Source organism: Helianthus annuus, chromosome 5, assembly GCF_002127325.2.
Source record: "Helianthus annuus cultivar XRQ/B chromosome 5, HanXRQr2.0-SUNRISE, whole genome shotgun sequence".
Lineage (NCBI taxonomy): Eukaryota > Viridiplantae > Streptophyta > Magnoliopsida > Asterales > Asteraceae > Helianthus > Helianthus annuus.
In genome coordinates this window covers 15,300,409-15,326,196 of record NC_035437.2, presented here as the reverse complement: position 1 = coordinate 15,326,196, position 25,788 = coordinate 15,300,409, and the positions used below count along the sequence as shown (strand labels likewise).

Sequence of the window (25,788 nt, the reverse complement as noted above, 5' to 3'; positions counted from 1 at the left end):
TCACCACGGAAACCCAACAATGGTATCAGAGCCTTGGTTACAACATACGAGTCGGTACCGGTCCTTTTAACCGGAATTAGAACACAAACTTTATTTATTTAAAGTTTATGCTCTAAGTTTTTTTTAAGGGCACTCTTATTTTGGTCAATATTTTATTTGTTTTGCTTGACCAAAAATATTGCCCGATTTATTTTGTGATTGTTGTGCGATGTGTAAATCCAGCCCGACCTTAATTTTGTAGTTGTATATTTTATTCGGTTTTGTAATTATTATTTTTGGCCACCCAGATGGTTCAAAGTTATAATAGATTAGTTTATGTTTTGGCCCGTCTTGTGATTCAAAGTTGTAATAGATAGGCTTTTTGTCTTTATTGTATTTACTTGTTAAATATTGTTGATACGAAGACCAGAAGCACAACCGAATGCCAACAGGAGTCTTGGAGTTAGTGGGAGTTGCTCAAGAGAACAAGATGCACTCAAGTCCATTCTTGTGGTTGTTTGTGTGTTGTGACCCCGTGACCCGTTTGATCTTGCTATTAGGCTCTAGCAAGATCGAACAACTTTGGCCATATGGATTTACATATTTATCTTTCTATTGTGGTTGCTTTTATCTTATAAATTGTTATAACGTAACCAACTTAAATACCAACATGTTTTTAAAAGGAGTTTTAAAATATTAAAACAATCACATTAAAACAAGTTCTAAGTTGTTTTTATAACTTGTTAAAGTTTTTGTTATAAAACAAAGGTTGTTTTTGAAACAAATAATAACCATTTAATTTTTGCAAATTAAACTAGTTTTTATTTCCCAAAACTATTAACTTAAGAGTTTTCTATTAACTTAAAATTGGTTATTCCAAATCGCGACAAACTTAGTTTTATAGGTTATTTAAAACTAATTGTCCCGAGAGGTGAAAGGGTTTTTTGGTTATGTCGCAAATTTAATATCTAAATTAAAACCGACTATAACGACCCTATTTGGTAAAAAAATAAAATCAATAGTCTATGTCATCATACTACTAGTAACACTTGGGGCATAATGCGAACCATCAGTGTTGGAGCCACAGCACAACACTTGGTGTCTAGTTTATCCTTCCAAGGTGCAAGGGCTTCGTCGACACATCCGACCCTTCCACGTGTGACCGTTTTAGTACGACTATTACTTTTCTTCTCGTGTTACGTGCCACAGCTGTCTCGAGAACAAAAGTGGCATAGATGAGGCCAAACTGTTGCTCTGTCTCTTAAAATCGGTACTCCGAAAAACTTTCTTTCATCATCTGATTTGTCTGAATCAATTGCAAATTTAGTTAGCAGACCACATTCCTCATCTTCAATAATTCTTTGCCCAAGAAAACCAACTGATCTAAAAATATTAAAGTGGAAGTCATGCTCAAAAACCCAAGTATTGACTTTGATCAGATCAGATGGTAGTGTTGAAAAGATTAAAATTGATAGTGCATATAATCTGAATGCATACGGTCTCCAAGATTTGTTGGACCTTCAACTTGAGAGGGATGATGAAGAAGACATGTTCTCAATGGACTTTTAACTACAATTCAAAGGACAAATCAGGGAGATGTTAATGAGAAATAAAAATCAGTAATAAAGAAGGGTTTTCGTATCATCTGTTGTATAGGGAGATTGTTGGATCAGCAGTTATTACATTGTTTGCAGTAGCATATTTAACCAGATCACAACATGTAGCAAAGGACATGTTGCTGCGTAACAAATTCTTGAGTGAGGTTTGATGTGTGTTGTTTAGGCAGGTGATCGTATGTTCTTAGTTAATGTTTGTTAAAGTTAAGTTGTATTCAAATTTTATTAAGTTTGTTAGACATCTTTTATATGTACTTATGTTTATAACAATTTACATTATCAATTGGTGGATACTCTCTTTTTTGAATAAGAGAATGGAAATAATCATATGTAATTGATGAATATTATTAAGTTTGTTAAATATCTTTTATATTTACTTATAGTTGTCTTTTAGCTATAATAGATAATACAATTTCGTACAATATCTATACATGTATCTATATGTTCTATCAATATGTGTTATGCATGGTTTTCTAAGAAACGACCCGTGTTTGCGCACGGGTCTTACCGCTAGTCTATTATCTATATTAAAACAAAACACTTTGGTGCCACTTGGCATTATTTTAATCCTCTAATTGCCACCTGGCAACTTAATAATCCTCACAGTTGTGCTTTGAGCGGCAATATCATCACACAAAAACCCTAGAGGCGATATCTTCTACCTCCTCCAGATTTCAATCTCCCTCTTCCGGATCAGTGAACAATCGACGGTAATCTCAGTGGTTTATTTATCCTCTGCCTCTCTCTCTCTCTCTCTCTCTCTCTCTCTCTGAAGATCATCGGCGACTAACCTCAATCGAAGCTTAGGGTTTGAAATTTAGTTTCTTCAACGTGAGTTTATCTTACATTTCATTTCCTCATTATAACTTTGGTTGTTCGATTTTGTCTTCAACCTTCGTTTAGGGTTTGATTTCATATGATTTAGAGTTCAATTTCATATGATTTCATCCCAGAGTTGATTTACCCCAATTTTGAGTTTCTATCAAAATTGATTCACTGATTTCATCTATTTCAACAGGACTGGTTCAAATATGAGAATCTAAATCGACTATGGGCAAGCTTCAGTACTCATAGAAGTATTTTGATGATATAATTGATCACAAGTTGTAGGTTTTCATTTTTTTTCTTTATTAATATTAGTTCGATAGTTGTTTTTTGTTTGTAATCCATCTGTTTAGTTATTAATATTTTGAATAATTTGTGATAATTACTTCTGATTTGTGATTTGTAGGCATGTTTTTCTTACTCATGAAGTTGTGAAGCTTTTTCCAAAGAATTGACTTATACCCGAGGTATATTGTTGATTTTGATATGTTATAAGGGTTTGGTATATTTATATCCTTTTAGTTAATCACTTTCTTAGTGCCAAATCTGGTGTCAAAATGAGTGGATTATTGAGTTAATTTCTTTTGTTTGGTATGTGATTCTTTCATGTATGTATTGTATTATGTCCATTTTACTTTGAGGTTTTTTTGATGTTCAAGTATCTAGAATGCAACCATTCTGTAATTTAAATATAAGCATGTGTGTGTTTTAAAGGCTAAATATATATGTGGGTCTTTATTTGAATCTAAGTTGTGGCATAAAACATGGCATATCTAAGTGAAGATAGTTTAAAACCCTTTCTTTCAATTTGTAGGTATAACAGTATAAGCTTAAACGTTACTGATTAATGGATTTTGAAAGCAAGATTTTTGGAAAAGGTAAGTTGTGAAGTTCTGAAATTTTCTTTTGCCTCAGTATTGTGCATTGATTAAAAAAATGTGCTTTGATATAACATTTATGCTACTGTTATTTATGTAGTTTACTCAAAGCATATAATCTTGCATGGGTCTATACATGCTAATAGATGCGGATAAATTTTTCATAGATGATTAATGTGCCAAAACGATTTTACAAAAGTTGTATATTTCGGTAAATTTAATTAAACCCTTTGTATAAATTGATTTAAGAGGTTTCATGCACTAAACATACATCTGAGCGTAAATGCCATATATATAGGCAGAAAATTACAAACAGAAATCTTACTGGGATTTACCTTCTTTCTCCTATCACCATGTGAGTTCAAGGTGTGTACACTTAAATCTTTTAAACTGTTTATTCTCATATTTTGTTATTAAAATAGTATTATGATGTTATTAACAATAAATTTTAGTCAAATTATACAGTGGATTCAATGTGCTTTATTGAGTCTTTTCAACTATGTTTACTCATTTGACAAGCCCTATGACCAGGCTTTTGGGGGTGGGGTAATGTTCTTTCTAAACTTTTTTTGCTGATGTTTTGGTGATAAACGCGTGGGTTAGGTAACACCGTGACCCTATGTTTTCAAAAGCGCAAAAAGCGCGCGCCTAGGCGCCCGGGCGCAGCGTAACGCACGTACAGCGCCTGGTGGTAGCCTAGGCGTAAAAACGGGTTTAAAAAAAACGGTTCTGAGGCGCAAAAAGCGCGCGCCTAGGCGCAAAAACGTGGTTGAGGCACAGGGAAGAAAGGTGAAACATAACAAATGACCATATTAAAAACGAAACCGAGTGCGTGCAAAAACTGGGTTTCCGGAGCTGCATTTGTGTGTCCGCAGGTCGCGCGGGCACGCACGAGTTCAACTAAATTCAAGCTCAGAACTATAAGCTACATGATCTTAAATGGCATGTATAATAGTTTTTCTTTAATTTTATATGTGAAATCTTATTTATTTTCAAAGCATAACATATTTTTTATATTTTTTTCTCTATGTGCGCTTTTCTTAAAAAAGCCCACGCTTTTTTTGCGCCTTGCGCCTAGGCTCCAGGCAAAACCGATGCGCCTCGCCTGCGCCTTGCGTCTTTGACAACATAGCCGTGACCTTTTTGTCATTTTTTAGATTTTCTATATAATTAATCAATGTGATTAGAGGCTAAAACTGGTGGAGTAAGTAATGGATCAGAATGCAAAAAACAAGAATGGGCATGCTACTATCCCTCCATGTTGCTTGAAAGCCCAGGTTTTGCTGAACTGGAAGCCAATTGTCATGGTACAGTTGTTTCAAGATGGTTCATTGAGCATCGGGATTCATCTGGTCATTATTTTTTTCACCTCTTTGCGTACTTTTGTTATGTTAATATCTTAATTTTGTTTTTAAAGAAAACTAGCGAACTTGAAGTTATTTAAGTTTTTGATTATCAATATATTCATAGATGATTTGCTCTTAAATTGACTTTATGTTTGTCTGGCTTTGCTATTGAGTTCATTAAATTTCATGTTGATCTTAAATAGGTTTCATCAATTTGAATTGAAATGTGTAATATATGGTCAATCTGAAGTGAAATTTGTTTGATTTTTAAGTTCCCAAATACTTATTTCTGTGTTTTCATGGGTTTTCAGTTCTTTGCAATCTATAATAATTTTTTTTTTACTTTTTTGGCAATGTACGGACGATATCCTCGATTACTTGTATATAGTTATGTACCGCTTCCATGTGTTTGACAATTTTTAAATTTTATTTTTTTATCTAAACAAGTTGGGTTGGGTAACGGGTCAAAACGTGTTGGTTTGACATGAATTCGGATGTAAAAGTTTGTAATATTATGGCTTTCTGAGAGATGAAGCCAAAGGTCTAAATTGGTATACACTTTATAAAACACAGATGGGTTGACATGATCGTCTGTTCTTTGATTGCGAGTATCTCATTAGATTTAAACAGCTAGCAAGACTTAGTTATGCCCCTGATACTTGCCAGTTTATTATCATTTTCTTTGAATCTAATAATCTGATTAGAAAGTCCATATGGAGTATCATTCGAACACTTGCTGTCAAGGCTGATGTTTATGTCATATGACAGGAAATAGATATTACAAGTTTTCAAGACAAAGCTAGATCTGTGGATGACAATTTTTTTTGTTAATGGATGCCGCTTGGAGCCGAACTGATGAGGAATGAAAATATAGTAAGGTGTAATACCATCATCTAACAAATGGGTAGTTATATTTTATGATAGATAGTAAGCCGTTTTCTCTTCTTTTTGTGACCTGACTTTTACAAGTGTACTGTATACATTAAGGCGTTAAAAAGAGTTAGTTTGTGTTATTAATGCTCATAATTTTTAAGGAGTTTTACAGGATATATAGATAGTTAAAAAAAGTTTATAACTATTATTAATATTATTCTTGGAATTTTACTAAGTGGGTCATTTTGGATTAAATAAAAGGCAGTAGGTTCCTTAAACAAATCCAGGTTGTGAGGTTGTTTGGTAATTTTTTTTAATATACAATCTAATAGAGATCAGTTTGGGTCTGTACAAAAGGGTCAAATATGTTACTATTATGCACTTAAAAGCTAGAAAATTTATTTATATATAGATTTTTGCCCTGTTTCTAATTTTTTCCCAACTTAGTTTAGAGATTCATGAGTATATTAAATCAAATAATATTCATAGTTACGAGTTGTGGAGTCCTGTCTAATACTACATATTAATAGTCATAAAATATATGTGTTTCTTGATGTGAAATGCATTATGTATTTCATTTCTTTGTGTTTGTAGGCCTTTACCCTGGAACGGGATGCAGAAGTCTTAGAATCGAAGCGGAAGAATGAAGAACTGAAATAGGTGAAAGCATATCTTATTTTATGAATCAGTATTTTTGGCATACGTCTATTGTTTGTTTGCTATAATGAAGTTCTGTTTTTTAACTTCACATGCATTGTTTCTATATTGACATGTAAACGAAGTCCAAAGCTTTCAGTTCACTATTTCCTATAGGAAAGTGATGCTTAAAAAGAACAATCACTGTAGGTGTATGTGACAACCCGTAATTCTCGAGGTGAAAACCTTTAGTTCGCATTATAAATCAATTTATAGACTTATCTTATTCGACGAATTTATTCTATAGTTATTAAGTAAAGAATTTGCAATTACGATATGTATTTATTTTTTACAACTTTCTATTTCAGTTTTTCATGTGAAGTGTAGCCGGAAGGATACCAACAAAAGTGGAGCTGGATAAGAGAGGAGTGCAATGGGAAATGTGTTGTGCCCTTGCTTCGGATACCTACCAGAATTAGTGGACCATGTATTGGTTTCATGCAAACTCGCGAAATCGATTTGGTGGGGAACTGGAGTGTGGCTTGGGTTGAACAATCTTTCAGCATGTTCAACTATCTAAGAAGTGATCAAATCTGTGATGGATGAACATTATCTAAGAGGCAAAGGAAGGCTACACTGTGTGTTGTCTTGGCTGTACTGTGGAAGATTGTCAATGCCTCATTAAGTTCGTCTTATCTGTGGAATACATGTAAGTTGCTGAGACTAACAAAAAACATGAGGTTAACAGTTGGAAGTTCAGCATCAGACGCTGAAGAAATAAAACAATTTGCAAAATGGCTTTTGGATATAGGTGAGGGAAATGTTGGTGGTCCAAATGATGGAGAAGCATCAATTGAAATACCAAGCGATCTTCTGATCACTGATACATCGGACCCCATTTCAACTTTAATTGATTTTATCGAGAGTTAAAACCAGACAAGGAGTTAAACTTCTGATTTTGGACAATGACGGCAAACCTACTAATAAAACGACAAATGTAGTTTACAAAGAAGTATTTCGTGACTTGTGATCTCCATGTACTCATTCATCGTTCGATCATTCATTCCATGTAACTGTTCTCTAAAATGATCAATAACATTTTTTTGAAGTCATTTAATGTTTATTTTTTGTTGTTTTTTAATCAATTTTGTTAATGTAATACAAAACATGTATGCTCATACACACACTTAAATATTAACCTAAAATTCTACATAAATAAACATTACGTTGACTTATAATTCGCTATCCATTATCTTCCATAAACACAATATTACACAAATTTGCATCATCATGTATCTCGAGATATTAAATTATTTGTCTCATTGTAGTTTACTAATTTATTATTACTTGAACGGTATTTAATTCAAACGATTAGTTCAATAAATTAAACTTATTCATTTGTGTTTTAGTCCACCCGCGAACCTCGCGGGTTCTTAAACTAGTATCTCTAATAAAGCAAACCATTGGGGGGACACATGTCACCCAATGGCTTCACCACATATGATTTCTCTCTCTTCTAGAATTTTGACACGTGGATAGCTTAGGAGAGGAGATCTTGAATATGGTGTATTTGGGAAGTTTCATAATCAGTTTCCTAAAATACAGAATCTTACACCACAATCCTCATTCTAACCCTAATACTCCATATCCCTCTCTCTCTTTGGCGAACACGGCGACGAACTGTATCCAAGATTTTCGATCAACATTCATCGGATTTCAAGACTCTATAATTGACGGTATTCTTCACATCTACAAATCGGATACATATAGAACACAGGTACGTGGGTATATTTGATTATAGCTAACTCTTCTTCGCCTCTACACTCGCCGTTGTTGATTCTTCATTTTGGATTCTCACGTCGCCGGTTAGATTTCAGATTACTGATGTTTTTTGTCTATTAGTTATGATTTTTGTCTATTTAGGTCTGATTTTCATCAACTTCGTTTAGGCAGTGTTTCAGAGAGCTCTGCAGTCAACTGGCCTCTATTAGGTACAAGATCTCTGTTTTAAAATTGCTGATGAATTAATCTGATTGATTTGTTTATGTATCAGGTGCAGATATTAATCGTCAAGCTGGTGAAGTTCAGGTATGTTTATTACCAGATTTCGTAATGGATGCATAGTTTTGTTTAATTAGGTTTTGTGTTTAGGACCATTAATTTATTTGTTCAAAGATTTTCTTGGTACAAGTTGATCAGATGTATGGTAGAGTTGTATCTTATTCGACGAATAAGCATTTCGGGACAATTTGTTTTTAAGAAACCAATATATTTTGCAAAAGATTTGAAGAAAATGTTTCAATTTAGAAACGGGTTGTTAAACATGGTGTTTTATTTGCATTAATCAAACATAAAAGTCGGTTTCTTGGAACAGAAATGTCAAGTAGGGTGTTTTAAAATGTTAATTAGTCGTTTGTGTCATACGGTTTCCTCTTTGGAAGCGAGCAAGTGAAATATTGATTACTGTTTATATTACCATATAGATATTTTGATGAATTAATCAAAATTATCAAGAGCATCATGAACCTTTGCTGAGTTTGCATATCTGTGATCATATAAAGAATTTTTGGAGTCATTAGAATAATGCAAAATAATTAAAAAAAAATACTAAATTTGTTCCACTATATAATTAGGAAGAACTCTTGAGTTGCACTTTAGTGTAGTGCAACTTGCTTGAGTGTATATATATCGAATGAATCGTTCCTTTATGAGGGTGGTATATACAGATTCAAACATGTTAAATAATAATTATTGGTTATTCAGCAAATTGTCCTTGGCAAGCATATAGTCGAAGTAAGTTCCATGCCGGTCTCGAGTGTTTCACAAAAATACATGTTCGGCCGAGTGTTGAGTGATCTCCCGTGAGGTATGTGAACTTGTGTATAAATGGAATTTTAAAGAGGCATGTTATGCCCAAATAAGTAATTTTTCTTATAAAATGTTCTAAATAAATCATGACGAATAGGATTGTAAATAAAATAAAAATAAAACCCAATAAAGATCTTGGATTTCCGACACTCAAGATTTTAAAAATATCCAAAAAAAAAACAAATGATTTTAAAAAGAATGTTATAAAATGAATTGTTTAGAAAATACTTTGAAAGACAAACGACTTTAAAAAGAACAATTTAAAAAAAAAAACAAAGGATTTAAAAGGGAACAATTTTAAAAACGATAGATGGTTTAAACAAAATGTTAAAAACAAATTATTTTTTAAAACGACTTTTATAAAAACAAACGGTTAATAAAAATACATACTTATTTGTATATTTAAAACGTATTTTGTTAAATAATAATCGTGAAATTAATGAAATAAAAAAAAAAACTTAAGTAATTGCATTAATAATCTCTTAAATATTAAAAAAAAACTTTGTAATTATCAAAAGCAACCCCTAAGGTATATAATGACTTACTTACCCTTACACTTAACTGCAAAAAAGTAACAAAGTTAGTGTTAGAGGTCAAAACCGTTATAAAATGCAACCTTTGGATCTGATATGTTAGAATATTTCTTTTTGGGCTGAAATGATTAAACTGGCTAAAATACAAAAGCCAAAACTGTAATTTACTCTATAAAATATTGTGCCTAATTAAAACCGAAATAAGTAAATAAAAGGCCGGCTATAAATTAATCGGTGGCTAGATGTGAAGTTGTTTTTATGCTGATTTTAAATTTATATTTATATAAACTAAGAATTCAAAGCACTTTTGTATGACTATATGATTATTGTTTATGTTATCCTAATTGGATGCCATTATCTTTCTTTTATGAGATAAAATACGTTTGTGAGTTTATTCATTATCCAATCTGAAAAGGACCTATATTTTATTAATCCACTTGTCTTGTTATAACCAGTGCATTTTATAATCGCAAGTTGTCCTAAAACAAATATAGGTTAAAAAAAAAAAAAAGAAGATAAGATAAAGTCATACAAATTATATAAAAGAATTATTGTAGCAAAAAAAAAAAAAAAAAAAATTAGGGCTACAAATATAGGTTATAATTAGAGCACTGACGAATCGAGTGTTTAGCGAACAGTTCGTGAATTGTTTGGCCAGAAGTTCGACTATGTTAGTTTTGATTAGCTTAACGAACGAATACGAACAAAAAATTTCGTCCGGTTAGCTTAGCTAACAAACACGAACAAAGGTCTCGTTCATTCGACTGCTTGCGTGAACATTTGGTAATATGTTTGGTTACGTTCGTGTTAGTTTAATTATATTAAAAAAATAATAAATAATAAACATTTTACCTAAACATATTGAAAACTTGAAACCCTATTTTTCTAAGTTAGCTAAAATTTGGAAATTTAAGACATTTTTTTAGGAAAATTATGTCTAAGTTATTAAACTTTGAAGGGTAAATTACTTTTTGAGTCCCTGTGTTTTAGAGGTTTTAACCACTTGAGTCCAAAGTCAAAATGTTTAACGCCATGAGTCTCTACATCCACTTTTCTTTACCATTTGAGTCCAAATATTTAACACTATTAAAATTTTTGGTTAAGTATTGTTAAATAACCAAAATACCCTTATAGTTAAAAAATAAAAAATTATTATTAGATTCTTTTCTCTCTCTCTCTGTTTTATATATATATCTCTCCCCCTTATCTCTTTCTCTCTCTCTCTCTCTCTAAACATTCTGCACCGATGCGAGTGTAGTTTAATATATTTTTAATATATAATTAAACCCTTTTTACACCTTTAGCCAAGTTTTAAATTTATAAAACACGATATTCACTAACACTAAACACACATATGGGCAAGTGCACCCATCGTGGACGTAGTATAGTGTTGGTAAGATACCGAGGTCGTCCAAGGACACAAGAGCTTTTAATACCGATTTATCCTCAACGTCTAATCAAATCAAAAAGTGAGAAAAATGTTTTTGAACTAAGAAAATAAAAACTAACTAAATGCTGAAAAATAAAATAAAAATAAAAACAGATAGACAAGATGAATCACTTGGATCCGACTCGTGTATTAGTATAACCTTTGATTATTTTCGCATTTTTGCACTTGTTTAAGAGATTATCTAAGTTATTGTAGTAGGCCCCTCTTTTGAAGGCGACGTTACCCTCAACCCAGTAGTTTGAGTCAGCAAGGATACAATCCTAAAGGGTTGGATTATTGGAAGATAACGAATTAAGTTATTAATGCAAATTATGGTAGGCCCCGCTTTTGGCGGTGACGTTACCCTCGGCTAAGTAGTCTGAGTCAGCAGGGATACAGTCCTAAATAGCCGGGTTATAGTATTAATAGTAGTTAACTTATGAGGGGGTCAAAGAGTTTGGATCCCCGCCATCCAATACCTATGGGCATTGAAGGAGATCCTACTAAATTTGACCCAGGTCCCTTGCAGGACCTCTAAACGCTGAACAAGGGCAAGACACCGTTCCCTTAACCCCCGACCAGGTAGCCAACATACCTCCATATAGACCGTGGAGATATGAATGGTGAAAATCTTTTATTTTATATAGACAGTAAAATAATGCCAAGACACCATGGACAAACGATAAGAAAAGATCACCTTCAAATAAGCAACTAGTTATTAAAGTCATTAATACAAAACCAAATAAAAAGTGCAAAAGATTAAAAATAAAAAGTATTATACTAAACACTTGTCTTCACCAAGTGATGTAAGAGACTTAGGCAAACATGGCCTTGATTGTCAAGAACTCTTACTATCAATCTTGGGTCCCGAGACGACTCACACACTCTACGATGGACAATGGATGATGGTGGTGGATGATGGTGTTATGATGGTGGTGGGTGGTGAATGAAGTGTGAGAGAGGTGGTGTGCCAAGGGATGAGTTGAAATGGCTTCAAGCACTCCTATTTATAGGCTGAACAGAAGCCTGGGCACGGCCCCGTGTCCGCTGGACACGGCCCCGTGCCCGTCTGACACTCTCTCTCTTCATTAATTGTAATTCGCAATTACAATAAATGCACCTGCAGCACTCTGACCACGCCCCCGTGTCAGCTGGACACGGCCCCGTGGTGGGCAATAGAAGCTTCTACCACTTTGTCTTTTGTGCCAGGGCTGACCATCCTGGACACTGCCCCGTGCTCGCTGAGCACGGCCCTGTGTTGAGCTAGACACGCCCCGTGTCCGCTGGACACAGCCCCGTGCTCAGCTTTCTTCTTGTTTTTTCTTTGGGAGATGCTGTCGAGGAGTCGGGCATGCCACGTTTCTTCCTTTTCTTTGTATTTATGTTGGATTTGGCTGCATTTTTGCTTCTTTTGTTCATTTAAGCTCTTTTAACCCTGAAAATACAAAAGGAAGACAAAAGCACACTTTTTCCAACATTAGTACTTAAAAAGGGTTGGTTTTATGCCTCATTTGATGTAATTTATATGTTGCATTTTACACACATCAAATACCCCCACACTTGAATCTTTGCTTGTCCTCAAGCAAAACTCTTTAATATGTGGCTTACACTCCCAAATGGAATGGGTAGAAGAGAAGGTTTTGGGCTTGTCTTGAGTGTCGGGAATCCAAGATCTTTATTGGGTTTTATTTTTATACTATTTACAATCCTATTCGTTATGATTTATTTAGAACGTTTCATAAGAGAAATTACTTATTTGGGCATAACATGCCTTTTTAAAATTTCATTTATATACAAGTTCACATACCTCACGGGGGATCACTCAACACTCGGCCGAAGGTGTATTTTTAGTGAATCACTCGAGAGCGGCATGGAACTTATTCCTACCATAAGCTTGCCAAGCAATCAATCCTCCTCCTTTTTAACTTTATACCATTGTAAATATCAAAAGGACTTTTTGGGTGAAGGGTTAGGCTTGGGCTAAAGGTGGGTGGTTGGGTTAGTGGTTAGTAAAAGGGCGAAAAGCGTAAAAAGCGTCGGTTTTCGTAAAACACTTTGTTTTTTTCTTTTTTCTTCTTTTTTTTTTCTTCACTTTTTTTTTATTCTAATGAAGCATTTTTCAAACAAGGTTTCTTTTGATGAGCTTGTTTGTTTATTGCTAACTTCATATCTTTTTTTTTCTTTTTTTTTGTGTCATAAGAAAACCGAGCTTTGTTACTAAAATAAAGGGTTTAAAATGAAAAAGGTTTTGTTGGGTAAAGGGTGTTTGTTTTGGGGAAAGAAACGAAAAGGTTTAGGCTAAAAGGGGTTAACTAGGGGGATTTTTGGGTAGGTGGTAAAAAAAAAAGGAAAATTAATGGTGTAGAAATAAAAAGGGGTTAGTCCTAATGCCTCCATCATTTACTTACTCGGGTTTAAGTTGGTAAGGACCGGGAATGTATCGTCGTGGCAAGTTCTAGAGTCGTAAGAACCAAGCGGCTATTCACACAAGAAATGAAAAATGAGCATTTAGTTTAAAGATGTATATTTGTATGCTCAATAAAGGCTCAAAACTCACTTTTGTGGGAATGGGTTTTTATGTGATCAAGTATATATAATCAAATTTTAACTAAGATTGTCATGCCGTTTCATAATCTTCTTATTTGGTTCTTTTTATCACGACGCTATCGGTTGTAAATTTATAAAAATATAACCTTTTTAGAACTTGTTATTCCCAAATTAAACCAAGACAAGTAAAAAAATGCAAAGTTTTTTAAAAAATTTGGGGTGATTAGCGGTTCAAATAGAGTTTTGTGTAAGGCTTGTTATTAGGACATGCAAAATTCAAGGTTTTAGCATCCCCCCCACACTTAAATTACACATTGTCCTCAATGTGTTCCAAAAATAAGTTTTTCGGTTGATTAGAATGTGTAAAAGTGGGTTAAAAACAAGATTTTATATTACTGGGTAGCTGAACACGGGGTGGTGTTGGCTGAGCACGGCCCCATGTCTAGACTGCCAGTACCAAAAGTAAACAGAAGGCTGGGCACGGGGGCGTGTTCAGTGAGCACGGCCCCGTGTCCAGATACCTGAACTGGGCATCTGCAGAGTTTTGGGCACGGGGGCGTGTTGGGTTGAGCACGACCCCGTGCTGAACTTGCTTTAATGAAGAAAAATTGTCGAGAGGCTCTGTTTTTGTGCATGGGGTGTTGGTTCAAGCTTCCCTTAGCATCCTTCACCATCCCAAGTGTGTTTTATTCCTGAAAATTAAAACTAAACTAGAAAGCATAAAAGTTAAACTAATCTAAAACTAAGGATAGTTCCGCGGAATGCCTCCGTGGTGCGCCACGTTTATAAGGGTCCTTGGCTAGACCCTCCTTATCGGGTGGTTCTGGCTCATCTTCAATTAGGGGGTCATTATTGCCAAAGGGATATTTCATTGAGCGTTATGCTCCTTTTGAATGCCCCTAATTGAAGAGGTAGATTGTTGTACTTCCGGTTTTTCAAAGCTTCATGAGTTTTTACAAAAGGTCGTCCCAACACTAGAGGAGCGTCATCAAGGATGACAAAGTCGGTTGGGATTACCATTTGATTTGTTTGAACCAAGATATCCTCAACTACACCGATTGATTTTATTATTTTCCGATCGGATAGAAAAATGGGTATTTGAAGTGGAGCAAAATCACTAATACTTAGCTTTTCAAAAATGTAGTTAGGCATTATGTTAACACAAAGATCTTTATCAATGGTGATATTACTAATAAATGAATTTTGAAAGAAACATGGAACCGGTGTAATGTTAATTTCAAAAGGATCTTCTTTTATTAGCGAAGTTTGATCATTAGTTAACTTAACACTTACTATTTCTTTGATTTTAGCACTAGTGTTTAACTCTTTTAAAAACTTGGCATGAGGGGTTATTAAACAATGATTTTCGAAAGTAGGTGACAAGAGATTAATTTCTTCACAATTAGACTCTTCTTGAATTTTAACATTATCGGACTCACTTTTTTCATTGTTTAACTCATGTGTCGGTTTTTCACTTTCTTGTTCTTCCATTTTTACATTTTCAACTATCTCTACGTTATTATTACAATTTAATTCTTCTCTTGCGCGGGACTCATCTTCCCTTGCGCGAGATTCTCTCATGTAACGTTCGATAGTTTTAATGTGTTCTAATATCCTATTGGTCACTTCGGTGAGAGAAAAAGAATTTGGATCCTCAAAGCTTGAATCCGGTTGTTCGACCCTTGGCTCCTCATAGTACTCATATGAAGTAGATGGTTCACACCATTGTTCTTCATTGTAAGTATATGATGGATAAGGGTCGAAACTTTTTTCTTCATAGTACTCATATGAGGTGGGTTGTTCACGCCATGGTTCCTCATAATAAGAGTATGAAGGTGGTGGCTCATATCTTGAATCTTCAAAGTATGAGTATGAAGGCTCATACCTTGGTTCATCAAAATATGAGTATGAGGGAGGAGGTTCATACCTTGGGTCTTCATAGGATGTATATGAAGTTGATGGCTCGTACCTGGGCTCCTCATAGTAGGTGTATGAATTGGATGGTTGATATGAGTTATTATATTGAACCGAGCGTGTGTTACGAGAATTAGTGCAATAATTACCCCTATAATCATCCTCATCATAGGTGTAGTTGTAACCTCCTGAGTATTGATCCATAAGAATCACTCAGCAGACCACAACTGAGTCTCGGGACCAGAAAACAAAAATAAAGACGGAAACAGAGGCTGGACACGGCCCCGTGTCCGGTGAACACGGCCCCGTGGTCAGGGTCTGTATCTGGGCGTTTTAATTAAAGTTACTGGTCACGTTGAGCACGGGGGCGTGTTCAGTGAGCACGACCCCGTGGTCAGACTCTGTATCTGGGTATCTAACTAAAAATATGCAGCACAGGGGCGTGTTCAGCGAGCACGGCCCCGTGTTCAGGCTACTGTAAATGCAAACTAAACTAAAATGCTGAAAAATGTGCGCGCGTTTTGAAAAGCTTTTGAAAAACTGATTAGGCCGTCGATTTTAAGCTTTCTTAAAATCCTTGTGTCCCCGGCAACGGCGCCAAAAACTTGATGCGTGTGTAGTGTAATATATTTTTAATATATAATTAAGCCCTTTTTACACCTTTAGCCAAGTTTTAAATTTATAAAACACGATATTCACTAACACTAAACACACATATGGGCAAGTGCACCCATCGTGGACGTAGTATAGTGTTGGTAAGATACCGAGGTCGTCCAAGGACACAAGAGCTTTTAATACCGGTTTATCCTCAACGTCTAATCAAATCAAAAAGTGAGAAAAATGTTTTTAAACTAAGAAAATAAAAACTAACTAAATGCTGAAAAATAAAATAAAAATAAAAACAGATAGACAAGATGAAACACTTGGATCCGACTCGTGTATTAGTATAACCTTTGATTATTTTCGCACTTTTGCACTTGTTTAAGAGATTATCTTAGTTATTGTAGTAGGCCCCTCTTTTGAAGGCGACGTTACCCTCAACCCAGTAGTTTGAGTCAGCAAGGATACAATCCTAAAGGGTTGGATTATTGGAAGATAATGAATTAAGTTATTAATGCAAATTATGGTAGGCCCCGCTTTTGGCGGTGACGTTACCCTCGGCTAAGTAGTCTGAGTCAGCAGGGATACAGTCCTAAATAGCCGGGTTATAGTATTAATAGTAGTTAACTTATGAGGGGGTCAAAGAGTTTGGATCCCCGCCATCCAATACCTATGGGCATTGAAGGAGATCCTACTAAATTTGACCCAGGTCCCTTGCAGGACCTCTAAACGCTGAACAAGGGCAAGACCCTTACCAAACCGTTCCCTTAACCCCCGACCAGGTAGCCAACATACCTCCATATAGACCGTGGAGATATGAATGGTGAAAATCTTTTATTTTATATAGACAGTAAAATAATGCCAAGACACCACGGACAAACGATAAGGAAAGATCACCTTCAACATAAGCAACTAGTTATTAAAGTCATTAATACAAAACCAAATAAAAAGTGCAAAAGATTAAAAATAAAAAGTATTATACTAAACACTTGTCTTCACCAAGTGATGTAAGAGACTTAGGCAAACATGGCCTTGATTGTCAAGAACTCTTACTATCAATCTTGGATCCCGAGACGACTCACACACTCTACGATGGACAACGGATGATGGTGGTGGATGATGGTGTTATGGTGGTGGTGGGTGGTGAATGAAGTGTGAGAGAGGTGGTGTGCCAAGGGATGAGTTGAAATGGCTCCAAGCACTCCTATTTATAGGCTGAACAGAAGCCTGGGCACGGCCCCGTGTCCGCTGGACACGGCCCCGTGCCCGTCTGACACTCTCTCTCTTCATTAATTGTAATTCGCAATTACAATAAATGCACCTGCAGCACTCTGACCACGCCCCTGTGTCAGCTGGGCACGGCCCCGTGGTGGGCAATAGAAGCTTCTACCACTTTGTCTTTTGTGCCAGGGCTGACCATCCTGGACACTGCCCCGTGCTCGCTGAGCACGGCCCCGTGTTGAGCTGGACACGCCCCGTGTCCGCTGGACACAGCCCCATGCTCAGCTGGGCACAGCCCCATGCTCAGCTTTCTTCTTGTTTTTTCTTTGGGAGATGCTGTCGAGGAGTCGGGCATGCCACGTTTCTTCCTTTTCTTTGTATTTATGTTGGGTTTGGCTGCATTTTTGCTTCTTTTGTTCATTTAAGCTCTTTTAACCCTGAAAATACAAAAGGAAGACAAAAGCACACTTTTTCCAACATTAGTACTTAAAAAGGGTTGGTTTTATGCCTCATTTGATGTAATTTATATGTTGCATTTTACACACATCAGCACCCTTCATCTCTCTCTCATCTTTTTTTTCTCTCTCTATACCACCTGCATCCCCTCACCACCATCAACAGCCACCACCACACTACCATCATCACCACCACCACATCACCCACCACCGTCTTACCACCGCTATTGAAAACCCTCCACCATTGTCTCACCTCCACCATCAACACCACACCACCCACCACTGTCTCACCTCCACCATTGTCGCACCCCCAAAATCCACACGCGGAGTATCACCGCTTGGAGGTGTGACATGACCAGGATCGAGCCACCAATCATATTGAACATCTCAATTGAGTAAATAAAACCAACTACAATATAATTGGTGACTAAAAGCTAGTTAACCAAGTTCAAAATAAACAGCGGAAGCTTAATACGTGATACCAAAATATAAGTTCATAGTCCATAAGTTTAAAATCCAAAACGTAGATTTACTAAGTTCATAAGGATTAAGTGTTTATTACGGAACATGACAGTCCGTATCCCAGAACAACCTCCTCCTCGTGCAAGCTTCATAAGCATCTAGCGACCTGTAAGGCATGTAACAACGAGTCAACAACAAAGTTGAGTGAGTTCACGATTGGTTGATTAGTTTTAAGTTGTTTCTGAAAACGTGGTTTGTCTTTCGTTGGCGTAATTGTCGTGGGGGTTACCCCGTAGTTGAAAGTATGTTTAACCAGTTCATTCCTTATTACCCAAACCATATTCATGATTAGTGGGGGCTTCCCCATGTGAACCACTAGACTGTACCATATCGACTACTACGCAAATAAGTTGTGCCCTACATCAGTGTCTATCATCACTGACGGTTTGCCATAGTCCATTAGTACACGCCCGTCCGACTGGCACGGTGTGAGGTTTGTTAAACCTAATAGCGCTATTAACTAATGACCCGCTCGCCATTGGCCTCGGCGATTAAGTCGATATAAAATGAGGGACTTATGATAGAGATTTGTCTAGTAAGTTTTAAGGTTGTTGTCCTACCCAAGGAGGACGAACGTACGTAGTTCTATCCAAGGAGAATACGCAGGATTAATATTGGCATCCTACCTATGGAGGATGGCCGTACATATCCTACCCAAGGAGGATATGTAGATTCCGTTTTTAATTTCTTTAACCCATTCCCAACCACCGGGAATCCCATGACTTAGAAAGTGTGTGAACTCACCTCGGTTTGCTCGGTTAGATTCTCAAATATAGCTAGCAGTCAAAGTCAGTCAATCACGTCCTAGTAGGATTACCACTTAGTTTATTAGTGACTTCAAATAAGCACAAAGTTCCTACACGCGTCTATCACATAACATGCATCACTTTAACGGTTTATGCCCATATAAGCCTCCCATCTATTCCCGTTCATAAGCAAGCATACGATATTGCACATAACACTTTTATTGACAAATAACATGTTAGATTATTCTCAGATAACCTACCCGACATTTAGACACGCAAATCACCACTTATGTCGTTTCAGCTTTTATATTCAAAACTGGGCTGTTTTCGGGGACTTTAATAAAATAGTTACTTGTTCCAACAATTCCCAACTTTTTATAGAGGGTCTTAAACGATACAAATATTATTGTGTAAAAATATTGGGGTCCAGTTCATTACCAATATTTTATAGAAATTCATTTACCGGACTGCAATCAGATTTGTCACTTTCTGATTGCAGTTTACGGAATAATTCACTAAAAATTTATCGTAAGTCCGATTGACGAAATTCCAGTTGGAGGATCACGGCGACAAATGTGACCATCTACAGTAAAAATCCCGTGAGCTAATTCTACTCAGGTTTCAAGTTATGACTCCGAATACAACACACTTTTTCTGCAGTAAAAACACAGCTTGAGCTGCTGCCGAAAAACAGTCCTTTAAAAATAGTAAACGACCTCGAAAAATTACGATTCCAGTGCCATTTGTTCGGTTTTTCAAAAATACATAATTTAGGCTTCAGAAAATCCGTTTTTTGATTTATAAAGATCCAGTTACAGCCTATTGAAGTTGGCTGAAAATACCAATCAGCATGCTTTTTAGAGTGTATATGTTACTAAAACGCGTCAACGATTGTTCTAACAACGGTTTTATTGAGAAATCAATGATCAAACAACATGCATGCTTATACCAACTCAATCCAACCAGATTTTATGTAAGTTTATGCCCATTTTCTAGTTCATTCTCTTTTATGTCCTTGTGTTACATATTAACTAAAACCTTTCGAATAATCAACGTAGAAGTGATTCATGAGTTAAATCGAAGACTTACAACTAGCACAAGGGCTAGGGATGAACTTATGAACAAAGGATGATGATGAAGATGAGATGTAAAGCAAAGTATGAAGTTCATTCAAGACCTCCAAGCTTCAACCTTCAAGGATAACCTTCTAGCACTTAGAGCAAGCTTGAAAGTGGAGCAATGGTGGTGACAAGGTGGTGGTGGTGGCAGATGTAGGGAGAGCCGAGAGAGAGAGAGAGAGGGAGAGCGAGAGAGAGATTGTGAGGGTGGTGGTGGAGTGAACTTGTGGAGTGAGAAGATATGTAATGATATAAGGATTTCTTGGAAATCAATTATGTCATAATAGTAATCATCACACCATGTTTTGGCCAATCCAACAAGCAAGTAATCTTATAAAATATTGAAATAAAATCTTGAGTGGGATATGGTGATGATGATGGCCGAAAATAGGCTAGGGGGAAGGGATCTAGATGTAACTTGTGGGATATGGAATGATCTTGGGAATCTATGGCCATAATTACAATCATTTCACAATATCTTGGCAAGTGCAACAAATAAAGAGGCCCAATCAAAATTAGAGATAATATTCCATGGGATATGGTGATGATGAGGGTGGGTCCCCTATGGGGCTGTAAATATTGAGAGAGGGGTTTAATTGTAACATTTTGATGGTAAGTGGTAAATACTAATTCAAATCCAAGTATATGGTTACATATGTTAGTTAGTGGATATTTTAGTGGGTGTTATGGTGAACGGGGATCATAACTAGCCAAGAAATAATTAACAATGTTTCTTGCAATATTTTGGTGTCCCGGGCAATGTCCGGTTGTTAGGTTAAGTACTGTTCCGTTAAGGTGTTAAATTTCACCGTATAGTGTCTTTTATGTATCTTTTTGTAACACATTTAATTCTCAACACATAGAAAAGCATACAGGATCATTTAGTCAATTTTCTGCACAATCAATAAGCACAATTTAATATTAATCAATCGTACGGATACACGTAATTATGAGGGTTGTCACAACCATCAACACCACACTACCCACCACCACTACACTTCCACCGTCACTACCTGCAATACAGCAGCGATCTGGCACACCACCAGAAGACCTAATCAACCGTCTAGATCTCGCATGGAGCCACAATCCTCTAAAAACACTCAAACTCGTCTGCAACCTCAGATCCTTTCGTGGCACTAAGTAATTCCATTACAAGAAGGGATGAAGGGATTCGACCTGTTGAATTGTAGGTGTTTGCAGAGAGATGAACGGATTCGATCTGTTGAAATATTAAATTCTGGTAAAATCTGTTGGATTTGTGTTTATAGTTTTAGGTTTGTTTTATATAGGTAAACGTTGGTCCGGTTATAATTATGAACAAGTTATTTTCTTCAACTCTAACTCAAATGCACTTGCCAAAACCCTAACAGCCTCAATTTCCCCAAATTACAATAAAACGTTTCATATTATTCCTCTAATTAACAATACAAATGAAGAACAAACCCTAGATGATCACTCATTAGCTCCCGTTCAAGTTCCACAACCGCATTCGCTTACGCTGTCGCCTCCACCATCGCCTCCGCCTCCGGCGGTGCAGCGGATGGGGCTGGTGGATGAGAATGGGGTGATGAGGAATGATTTTGAGGTAGGGGAGTTTGATCTGGATGTGTTGGAGAAGTGGAACAACGAGACGGATGCGATGGATGTTGACGATGGAGTTAGGGTTAGGGTTGGGGTGAGACGGTGGTGGTAGGTGTGTATTTTATTATATATTATATTAAGAGTTTATACCTTAAAGACTTGTTTTCTTGTACACATGTTCATATCCTTGTACTTTGTGTGTAAATGACCAAATTACCCTCATAGTTAACAGACTTGGTGGATAGTGTTAGAAATTTGGACTCAAATGGTTAAGAAAAGTGGCTGTAGGGACTCAGGGCATTAAACGTTTTGATTTTGAACTCAAATGCTTAAAATCTCTAAAACATAGGGACTCAAAAAGTAATTTACCCAACTTTGAATAATTATGTCTAAGTAATTCTGGATAATTATGTCAAAGTTAGTAAAAGATTTATCGTTTGGTGATTGTAGTAAAATCCCTGTGTTTTGATTTGTCATTTGATGGTTGTATTTAACTACTTATGTCAAATGTTTAAGGTTAATAATGTTTTTTGTTTTATATTTTCAAGTTAAATGTTCGTTTACGTTCATTTTTATTTGTTTGCGTTCGTTTGTGTTCGAGACCACTATTCACGAACTGTTCGTGAACAACTGAATTTCCTTAACGAACGAACACGAACAAAAACTTATGTTCAGTATGCGTTTGCGAACATGTTATTTTCCTTAACGAACGAACACGAACATGGTTATATTGTTCGTTCGGTTCGATCATAGCCCTAAGAAAGATAGTGTAGCACATGATCCACCATCATAGGTGGCAATCCATAACCCATCTCATATCCATTGTACCCATTAGGGGAGTGGGGGTGCCCTGTGATGAAGCGTGGTTCGTGGGTGACCACGTGTGGAACTTCCCCGTCGATCCTTGTGGCCACGCGAGCTGGTGTCCACGCGTGAAATTTTGAATGTTATCGTTGAGGAGGGGACCGTTGGGGGGTGTTTAAAAATAAAAAAAAATGTAAACACTATATATATATACCATCCACCTTAACCTTTAAACCCACAAAAAATACCTTAACCTTTCAACCCACAAAAATACCGTCTCTACACTCTACATTCTAAACCGAAAAATGAAAAGTTCAAGCAAATGCGGTTCGGCTTCGAAGAAAAAACCCACACGGACAAAGATTCGAGCTAGTCTTGGCAAGTCGGCTAGATTTCACTTGCATGACGAAGCCGACCCAATCCCACCATTTCAAACCTAACCCTTTCCCCACCAACCCTTTCAAAACAAACTGTTTCACAACTAACTGTATCAAAACCAATCGTATCAAAATAAACCTTTTATTCCATCATTTCAAACCCAATCGTTTCAACACCAACCGTTTAATCAAATGTTTAGTTTTTTTTTTTTTACTTTGCAATGTTTAGGGGTTTTTTTTTACTTTGTAATTTAGGGTTTTTTAATGTAATATTTATTTAAATGAAATTGTTATTGTTAATTTATTATTTAAAAAAAAATCCATCACTAGTGATGGTCACCACCACTAAAATCAATCACTTTTAATAGAATAAAATTCGATAAAGTAACGAAAGCTGGAAGTGTGATGAATGATGAAAAGTGAAGCACCCAACCCCCCGTATTTCTTACATATACAAAAGGAACTTAGGGGAATAGTGCCACACAACTATGTGACACTTCCCTATTTGACCACACATTTTATTATTTTATATTTGTTTTAAAATTACGGTTTCGTCCTTAATTTAAAATAGATTTACGTTTTCGCCCCCACTTCAAAATAAAATTACGTTTTTTTGTCCCTCGCTCAAAATTACGATTTTGCCCTCGGTTCAAAATTATGATTTTATCCCCGTATTACAATTTTGGCCCCAGTTCAAAATAAATTTTTGCTTTTGCCCCAAACTAAAAATGACGATTTCGCATTTTCACCCCTTTCAAAAATTATGATTTCGTCTTAAGTTTAAAATTATGTTTTTGTCCGGTTCAAAATAAAAGTATGCTTTTGCCCCCAATTCAAATTACGATTTTGCCCTCATTTCAAAATTTTGATTTTGCCCGATTTCAAATAAAAAATATAGTTTTGTTCCCAGCTTAAAATTACTATTTTATCCTTAGTGCATAGTTATATTACGATTTTGTCTCTGGTTCAAATTTATAGTATTGCCATCACTTTAACTTTTGGCAAATTACGATTTTACCCAAGTCAACAAATACAACTTTGCCCTCAGTTCAAATTACAGTATTGCTATCGTTTTACTTTTTTTAGCAAAACTATAACAGTGTATTTTTATTGGTTGACTGGATTTAATTTTTTTCCATGTCAAGGAGCTGCCTAACACTCGCTCATTAATCCTGACAAACTACAGTTTTGCCCTGAGCTCAGAACTACGGTCTTGTCATCGTTTTAGTTTTTTTTTTCTAACAAAACTATAATAGTATTTTTTTAATTGATTAAAAATTATTCGGCTATCGCCCCACAGCGCGAGCGGAGCATCAACTTATTCTTACAACAAAATCAAATAGATGACGAAAAAATCTAAGATACACAGCTGGCATCTAGATGTACTTTCCCTTCTTCCACTATGCTCTTTTTACCAAATCCTGCACAACATCTACGTCACCTGATCTTTACCCATCACAATCTTTCTCAAATTCCTTCACCTTAAACCAAACAATTATTATCAAGCCAAGCTGTTTCGTACTTTCATTCATCCAAACCAGTTAACTTTATGGCAGAAGAAGTTAGAATCAACACCTACCACGTCATCGCCGGAGACGACTACGGCCGAGCCACGGAGTGGGAGGCCGGGTTACCAAACGCCGACGATTTACCGCCGCTGTCACAGTTCCTAATATCCCCGGAGCTGGCGTCGGCGTTCAATATCACGCCGGAGCCTCACCGGAGTATGACTGACGTCACTCGCGCTTCTCACAAAACACTCTCAACCTTAATAAAACATCCGAAACAACACCATATGTTGGAAAAACTTAATGATTTTATATCTTCTAGTGATGAAAGAGGTGAAGAGATGGTTGTTGAAGGTGATCATACTGATGAAACTGTTGATCTGATTCTAGAGAGTTCGGATTCGAGGAAATTAAGGAGGGTGTGTAGCGGTGGTGGTGGTGGTGGAGAGGAAGCTGACTCGGGTTTACGAGGTGAACAATCATCAGACAGAGGATCAAAACGAATTCGGTTGGTGTGGACACCGCAGTTGCATAAGCGGTTTGTTGAGGTTGTTAGGCATTTAGGGGTGAAGAACGCGGTACCTAAAACGATTATGCAGTTGATGAATGTTGAAGGGTTGACTAGAGAGAATGTTGCTAGTCATCTTCAGAAGTATAGGATTTATTTAAAAAGGATGCCGGGGTTATCGATTGTTAGTCCGGATCCGGATCCTGTTCCTATGACATACGCACCACCACAGATGGTGCGTATGCCTTACGCACCACCAGGGATGATGCCTAATTCGGCAGCTGGTGGTGTTGATGGTGGTGTCCGTGGGTATTGTCACGGATTCGGGTATCATTCACATCCGTATAATATGATGATGCAACCAAAAGACTGGTCTGGAAACGGTTTCAGTTCGGTTTCAAGTTATCGAAAGCGTATGGCTGCTAATGATAAATAGGTATTTAGTGTCTAGGTTTAAGTATCATAATAGCTACAGATCAAACCTGGCCTTGATTTGTTTTCTTTTGAACAGTTGTACATATTGTGTTGAGTATTTAATTTATTTTTAATCACTATAGATGTTATAGATTGTTTGAGTTTGTGTTGAATTGTGGAATTTCTAATGGTAAGTTTTGAGAAAATTGATGTGTTAGGTGGAAGACTTGCATTCAAGTTATTGAAGAGAAGGGAGGTGTTGTTCAAGTGAAAAGTCTCTTGTTGCATTGAAGGAGAAGATAGTGACTTGTTGCCCCATGATTGCCAAGGCTTCTTGTTCTTAGGTATAGTCCTTACCCTATATATGTACATCAATGTTGCTTTCTATGGTTTTACTTCTATTCAATTTGAAACTTTATGTATCTTAAAAGAGTCTTATTGTCATTTTCAATATCTTTAATGAATCCTTTGTTGATGAAGCTTATATTAT

The 25,788-nt window shown here is 36.2% G+C and overlaps 1 protein-coding gene and 1 long non-coding RNA gene across 6 annotated transcripts; both read left to right on the top strand.

Moving 5' to 3' along the window:
- The first annotated feature begins 2,211 nt into the window (after window positions 1–2,211).
- Window positions 2,212–7,254, top strand: LOC110940068. 5 transcript variants are annotated; one of them, XR_002592791.2, is made up of 8 exons: window positions 2,212–2,426; window positions 2,614–2,701; window positions 2,827–2,887; window positions 3,235–3,298; window positions 4,486–4,650; window positions 5,413–5,522; window positions 6,112–6,177; window positions 6,522–7,254. It is a non-coding gene; the product is annotated as an uncharacterized LOC110940068 (long non-coding RNA). The 5 variants fall into 5 exon arrangements; XR_004894173.1 differs by having other exon boundaries at window positions 3,597–4,650; XR_004894169.1 differs by having other exon boundaries at window positions 4,486–5,522.
- A 16,991-nt stretch (window positions 7,255–24,245) lies between these two features.
- Window positions 24,246–25,782, top strand: LOC110940067 (transcription factor PCL1). Its single transcript, XM_022181625.2, has 2 exons — window positions 24,246–25,320; window positions 25,517–25,782. The coding sequence occupies exon 1, from the start codon at window positions 24,418–24,420 to the stop codon at window positions 25,318–25,320; it is 903 nt and encodes a 300-aa protein (XP_022037317.1). The 5' UTR covers window positions 24,246–24,417; the 3' UTR covers window positions 25,517–25,782.
- Window positions 25,783–25,788: the final 6 nt, after the last annotated feature.

Bases quoted from the DNA above. Each gene is read 5' to 3' on its own strand.
- LOC110940067 (XM_022181625.2), top strand. From the start codon at position 24,418: ATGGCAGAAGAAGTTAGAATCAACACCTACCACGTCATCGCCGGAGAC.